At 32.3% G+C, this 7,645-nt stretch overlaps 1 protein-coding gene across 7 annotated transcripts in view; it reads right to left on the bottom strand.

The window, feature by feature from the left end:
- Positions 1-7,645, bottom strand: part of LOC106468808 (phosphatase and actin regulator 2-like) — a 77,325-nt gene that overhangs the window by 31,490 nt on the left and 38,190 nt on the right. The window contains exon 1 of one of the 7 annotated variants that reach the window (XM_022397161.1): positions 4,500-4,615. The exons of the other annotated variants lie outside the window; for them this stretch is intronic. Coding sequence (XP_022252869.1) covers positions 4,500-4,572 — 73 coding nt within the window. The 5' untranslated portion in view covers positions 4,573-4,615. Of the gene's footprint in view, positions 1-4,499; positions 4,616-7,645 lie in introns of those variants that run through there. 7 annotated transcript variants of the gene reach the window in all.

Raw genomic sequence — 7,645 nt, 5'->3', positions numbered from 1 at the left:
ACATTATGGGTCAAACACAAATCACAACCTTATAGATCGAAATGTATGATAACCACATGCACACATGTTCTATAGTGTCAGCTGCTGTGACATTATGGTTCAAACACAAATCACAACCTTATAGATCGAAATGTATGATAACCACATGCACACATGTTCTATAGTGTCAGCTGCTGTTACATTATGGCTCAGACAAACAATCTTGTACATCAAAATGTATAATAACTACACACACCTGTCCCATAGTCATCTCCTGTGGCATTATGTTTGGAACACAAATCATAACTCTGCATGTCCAAATGTATGATAACTACACATACACACTTCCCATAGTGTCAGTTACGTTGATTTTTTTCTAAAGACCATTAGAGCACACTAAATGAGCTACTTCAATTTTTCCAACCATTCATTACTTGCTTTGAGCAACCGTGTAAATATTAATGTCTATACATTCCAATATGGAAACACAAGTGTAAATAGTTACCACAATTACTGTGCACATAACATAATGGTTTTCAAATAAAATACTACAGGTTTAAGAAGCTGCAACATTTTTATTCATATGATAGAATTATTACAAAAATTGCCCTCTGTTCTTTGGTCTTGTATGATTGGTTGAATTTGAACATACACATCCAAATCAACCAATCACGTGAGACCTATGTATCACCATAATGTAAAGTAGCACTCGGTGGTTTTTGTCATTTATTGCCACTAACTCAGTCATAGGTTCCAAAGAACAAGATAAACTATAAAATGACTAAAGCAGTGTCATTCTCTCATGTCTTGGTAACTTTGTGCATGAAAGTAGCTAATGTTTCTGTGTGGGAACATTGAAGTTTGTGAGAGTTTGTTCACCACCCAAGTTAGCTTGCTATAGTACTATGCACATCAGTTGAAAGTACATTTAATACATTTGTATAAATGATGCATACAGTTTTCTAAATGTGCTTGCTTTTAATTACAAGAATGTCAGACTGGAAGTTGGTGACTCTAATTTTCATTATTTTTGTATAATCATATATTTTACAAAAATTAAGCAACTCAAATAAAAAGTTATGCCATGAAATTTTACTCTTAAATAATAAAAAAGATCTCAATAACTAATCTTTAACCTGAAAAGAACCCACTGTAGTGAAAATATGTCATGTTCCCATATGGCAGGAAAAAATTAAAACATTCCACTTCTCTGTAGATAAATCTCAAATAATACAGATCTGGTTATTTCAAAATTAATAATCACAAATTCTTAATTGTTTTTTCATGTATACATTATAACCTGGTTAGTACCTAGATCCTTAATTAGGTAACACTAAACGACTGAAGCTTAAACGTGTCAGCTAAGATAATTTATTTTATCTTGATTTTTTTTACTACACAAAACCTGATGTACTATTGATTCACTAGCCAATACTTGTTAAAACTAAACAATGTACTGTAAATCTTATTTTTTTGTATATTATACAAGTGAATTAGGCCAAATATTTCTATAGAAAACATTATTTTAAATTATGAAATCCATTGATATTTCTATCAGTTTTAATCACAACAACAGAAAGTAAATTACTGGTTATACAAAAAATACTATCATTTTCAAAATATTATCAATATATAATTCTTTTTATATTTCACTTATATGTCTAGTGCTGACAAAAACATTTTGGGCTGAAATTAATGAATAAAATAGCAAATGATTACTAGTGTGTGAAAAAGATGATGCTTCTTAACAATCACGCACACAGCTTATTGTGTTTCATTTCAATAATACAGTTTGTGTTGAAATATTTCTACTAACTCTAAGGGTCAAAAAGAGTCATTCCAATCAAATGAGGATATATTCAATGTAAAATGCTTGTACATAATAAAAAAAAGGCTAAAACTTTAGATTTGAAAAATTATACATTGCAATTTGGTTGTAATATTTTCACAAATCTGTTCCATAATCTTATATTGTAGAGCCTTAGATCTACCACAAAATAAGTCGAATAATATGAAACAGGAAATAAAAACTTGGTGAATATTTTCAGACTTAGTTATAATGAAAAGCTCAGTTAGTTTCAACTTATTTCTCCAAAATTATTGAAATAAATGATGACCATTGCATACATAATTATTTAAACATCACTGAAAAAAAGATATGAAAAATAATTAAAATATTCATATAAAAATGTATTAAATGGGTTATGCAATAAAACATCTTATACCCTCTTAAAGAAATAATGGACAAAAGTAATCACTGAAATGAACAAAGCAGCTACAACAACAGGATACAACCAACCTGTTTCACAACAACCAAGAGTAGCAGAGTGGTTATAAAAATGGAAGTTATTACTGTGGCCACTCATTTGAAACTAATACCAAAAATTCGACCTTATGTACTCAGCTTAGCTAGCACAGCTGTGCACTGGAAGTCTTGTTCACAGGAAGTCAGGTAACTAGACACACTGTCTCTGTCAAGTGAAGTATGAAGCCAAGTAATTCTAGCCAACTACATTGTAACTATTACAAGAGTTCTATTTTACAATCAGCACTTTATAGAAATTGAAATGAACATGTGAAACAAATTACACACATTTCTTTTAGTATTCTAAAAGTAATTTCTTCAAAATTACTTAAGTAAACTACAGAATACACTCAGTTCAATTTTAATTAAATGAAAACTTTGTGCTGAATTTAACCAGAAGCATATCTCCATTTTTTTTTAGCTTAGACAATTCTGTAAATGAAATTTTCAGTTTAATATACTAAAAAACTAAGCATCTTATAGTTTTCATGTAATCAAAAAAAAAATTGGCTTAGAATAAGTTATTTTGATATTTTATTTTTCTCTGCAAATGCATCTAAATGTTATATAAATATACTATTCTGCAAATAGTATAAATATTTAATTGAGAGAAAAAAAAATTTTAAACAGCTTGTCTGCTGAATAATTACAAAAAATAAAACAGTAAGCTTGATGCTAAATATTATTCAAATACATATCTAAGTATAGGTTCACTATAGTTGAGTACAAGATAAATACCATACAGACAGTCTAGAATTAATTTTTAAATGTTCTGCAAGGTTTGATCCATTTTCTGGTTATCAATTTGTAACTAATCTATTTAAGTTAGATTTTTTGTTAATTATGTAAATATTCCACTTAAGTCTGATTGATTTTGTAACAATTTGTAATCTGTTTGAGTTAGCTTCTTTTCACTAATTAAGTCTGCAAATTTTAGTAACATATTTTAAAAACATACCTGTACTGTATGGACCAACAACAATATTAAATAATGAAAAGATTTATACCCTAACAACATATGCATAGTATGTATCTTAAACTTTCTATCAAGACACAGCTTAGAGGATTGCCTTTCTGAAAGCCATTCAACAAGAGTTTATTTATTGTTCAGAACAAAGCTGCAGAATGGACTCTTTGCTCTCCACAGGGACCAAATCCCAAATTTTTGTGCTATAAGCCCTCAACACAGAGCCACTAGGTGACTCTGAACAAGAGAAAAATAAAAAAGAATTTTATAATGTTTCAATGATAAAAACTAGAAATATGTAAACACTTACGAATTCTATACTCAGCATATTAATATAAATAGAACAAATAAATATTAAGTAAACATCTGGCAACATACAAGTGATCTTGAACTTGAGCTTAATGAACCAATTTAATAACATACTTAGTATACTGCCTACATCTATTGTTACAATAACCCAAAATAGTTAAGAGAGAAATACAAATCTTTTTTCTAACATAGATTGAATTTTATAACCACCCCATACCAGTTCATTGTGAAAAAATTAAAGCTCTTAATTTCTGTTTTTGTTACAGAACAACTTCAATGTCAAATATCTTAATGTAATTTTCATTTGAATACCTATCATATTGGTTACTTAATATAATAAAAAGGAGAGAAATCCTATGTTCAGATGTAACTGCTGGAAAATTTGTACTTCGGTAATAACTTCTACTTCTTTTAAAATTTGAAAAGCTATAGATAATTTGAGAAACCACAATAGCAATAATGTAGATGCCATTTTTCTTTTGTATTTCCTCTGAAATATATTTTCTTTTTGCCATATAAGGTTGATTAGACCACACAGGGGTATTAGCTCCAATTTCAATACTACAACACACAAACATTCTTCTGTGTGTTTACTTGGTATGTATGCCTTTAAATTATACTAGAGGATAAACTCCTGCTTCATATATAAATTGTGTACTAAAACAATGCTTAGAAAAAAATTATATGGCCAGAATTGAATCCTCAACCTCCTGTGCTGTGCAATATGAGCCAAAACCCAGAGGTTTAAGTGGAATACTATATATATATATATATTACAGTTATATCATGCTTTCTAATACATTATATGTTATAGATACTAGGCCACACTAGCTAAGAAATAGTTTTTTACTTTTAAAATCCAGAAAGTCAGAAGTTAACTTTACCTTCTAACAATATAGTATTTTTCCTAATACTTTCCAACATTTAGTAAACACTTACCTAATAATACTGAACATTTTTGTTGCAAATATCTTTTTCGTACATGACTTGCTATAATTGGGCTTTCCCTCATTCCATCAAGGACGAAGGTTTATGAACTGTACTAAGAATATTATCAAATATGAACGTGCCTAACCAATGTACATTACCTGCGTAGCAGTATTTTGCCACCCAACTAATACTGACCGTTAGCAAAACAACTGGGCCCACACCTTGTGCCAACCTCACCACGTGGGCTTCTGTTTTGCTCTGTTTCGCTTTTCCCAGGGCACGCTCTCCGTGTATTGTTATTGTCACGTGGGAATAGCTCGTGGCGCCCATGACGAACAGTGAACTCACTTTTCACGAACGGGATCTTCGTAAGACACACATAGTTGGTTAAGGTTCGGATCTGCACGAACGCAGAAAAAAAAACCTAATTCAAGATAATGTTTGAAATATCGTGCCTGATTGGCAAGGAGACATTACCGTAAGCGCTAGAATGAACAGCTATAATAAGCTTCACGTGTAATTTCCTGAAAGTATAAAACGGCCATGTCTTAAATTGCCTTCTCCAAGAAAACGTTTAATTTTTGTCCAAGGTGATTAACAGGTCATAATAAACACAGCACTTGCTCAAATCTAAATCACGAAAGGTCACTTTTCCGCATTCCTTGTTAATACCAAATATAAATATTAAACCAGAAAATGGCACTTTATTAAGACACTACCTTCATCAAAGTTAATGGCCATCTTCCAATAATTATCTTTCCTTTCATCGTACGCGAAGTGGCAACATTGCGCGTATTTTAAGACTTCCTACGAAAAATACGCATCTCGTGTAAATCTTTTTGTTTTCTGCATATGTCTGTGTGTGTATTATGGAGTGAGACATTAATACTTGAATACATAAAAGCTTTACTTTCGCAACTGTTACTTACAAAGCCAAGCAAAAAGTGGTCAAGTTTTCTACGTTAGTTTTGCTAACTTCATATGGCTTTTAATAGTTGCACGAAATTTGCATTGAATTAAGTTATGAATAAATTCATTCCGTAATCACAATATCAATTTATCAGTGCCCTATTTTGACATTACCTAACACGAGTTTATTTCAGTGATGCATTTATTGTCACTATTTCAACTAAAGACAGCTAAGACGCTCCAATGTGTTATTCGATACGCTCATCCAACACAATTATCTATCACTGAAAGCAAGTCTCAGCTTCAAAAGAACCTTACGAACACGACTTTGCTTTTAATTAAAGCTTTCCATTACTTGATGCAAGTGCATACTGAAGTATTTCATAATAAGAATACTTCAATACATAAAACTGAAGGGAATGACTACCTGCCATTTTTACACAAACATTAAAATGGTAAATAACGCCTTACGTTCGTGTTAGAACGAATAAACCATTCGAACTTAACGACCTGAAAAATAATGGCATTATTTTCTCGAAAACACGTAAAACCTATAATCCATGTCAAATCATTCTCTTACGTTTCTTTCTTTATTTGTTCTTTAATATTCTAGTGCTACTGTTATTCAACAGATGCCCCATATAACAGCGTAAACATTAAACACAAAAAACGCATATATCAAAAGCCCATAAAAGAAGTGTAATAAATGTTTTGAGGAATGTTAAACCAAATTACATGAGTTAATATTGAACTACACATACTTAAACTATGTACAAATTCATCGTACATTAGTCTTCGGCCTGATATTGAACTACACATACTTAAACTATGTACAAATTCATCGTACATTAGTCTTCGGCCTGTAAACTGAATTCTAGCTTAGGTTGGTTTATATCAGAAATTAATGTCGCATTTTGGAACACTTTCATTAACCACCCCCCAAAAACTGTACATCACGTATAACAGTTAAACGAACCGTCTAAACGTCACGTTAATATAGCCTATATAATGTGTGAAGTTTAGTATACTCTAATCCTTTATAGTGATGGCACACGACGAGACATACATTCAGCATGTAATGCTGTTTGAATACAAGAAGGGAAACAACGCCTCTGTAGCCACAAAGAATATCAAAGTTTATGGACATATTTTGAACGTTCAATAATGCTTGGAGACGGCTTGAATGGGCAATGAAGAAAAACTTTAATACAAGTTTAACAAAACAGCAAATGTACAACGTTTCAACAACGTTTTGAACGTTCGTAAGTGTCAACAACGGTTCAGCAAATTTCGTTCAGGTAATTTCAGCCTTAAAAACTGTGACGGCAGGAGCTGAAATGTTGGAATTGATATTGATGCTCTGAAGACGTTTGTTGAATCTAACCCAAGGCAACACACTCGTGAAATGGCTCTGAAATTGCATGTCTCTCATGAAACAATACGTAAATATCTACACAATATGGGAAAACTCCATAAAGAAGGTGTTTAGATGCCTCACGAACTCTCCAGTGATCATCGTTTCCAACGTATGAACGTTACTTCGTCTCTTCTGGCGTGTAATGCGCGTGAATAATTTTTGGACAGAACTGTCATGTAGTGATGAAAAATGGATTCTCTATGCGAATATTAAACGCCAAAAATAATGGCTCAGTCATAGAAAAAACCCACTTCCGACCCCAAAACCTGGACTCCATCCGCAGAAAGTGATGCTTTCCATTTGGTGGGACATCAAAGGAGTAATTCATTTCAAACTCCTTAATCCACAGCGAACTGTCAATGCAAAGATCTGTAGTCAGCAACTGGAACGTTTACTCTTCCAAGTTCACACAAAGAAGACCGATGATTCATTCAGTATTCGTGCCTTTCCTTTTCTTTGGTATATATATCTTAAGAGTAGCATTCTTGTAGGCTTTGATACAAGTCGATTAAATCTCAGAAGGTGTGTTCCCTATCCAACCATCTGACATGCCGACGCTCCTCTTCACTCAACATTTCTTCAGAATATGAGGAGTTAAATCAAACCCTTCATTCGTCAATCGGAAAGGTGTTCTTCTTCTCCACGATTATGCACGTCCACATGTGGCACGTTTGACGCAACATAAGATTATGGAGTTAGGTTGGGAAGTTCTCCCCCATCCACCATATTCTCCAGATATGGCACCATCAATTACCATCTTTTTCGTTCGCTGCAACATCATCTTAATGGGAAAACGTATATAAATATGAAGTGTTAAGAGGACATCGAC

The sequence above is a fragment of the Limulus polyphemus genome, unplaced genomic scaffold, assembly GCF_000517525.1.
Source record: "Limulus polyphemus unplaced genomic scaffold, Limulus_polyphemus-2.1.2 Scaffold3171, whole genome shotgun sequence".
NCBI classification, from domain to species: domain Eukaryota; kingdom Metazoa; phylum Arthropoda; class Merostomata; order Xiphosura; family Limulidae; genus Limulus; species Limulus polyphemus.
This window is presented reverse-complemented; position numbering and strand designations above follow the sequence as displayed.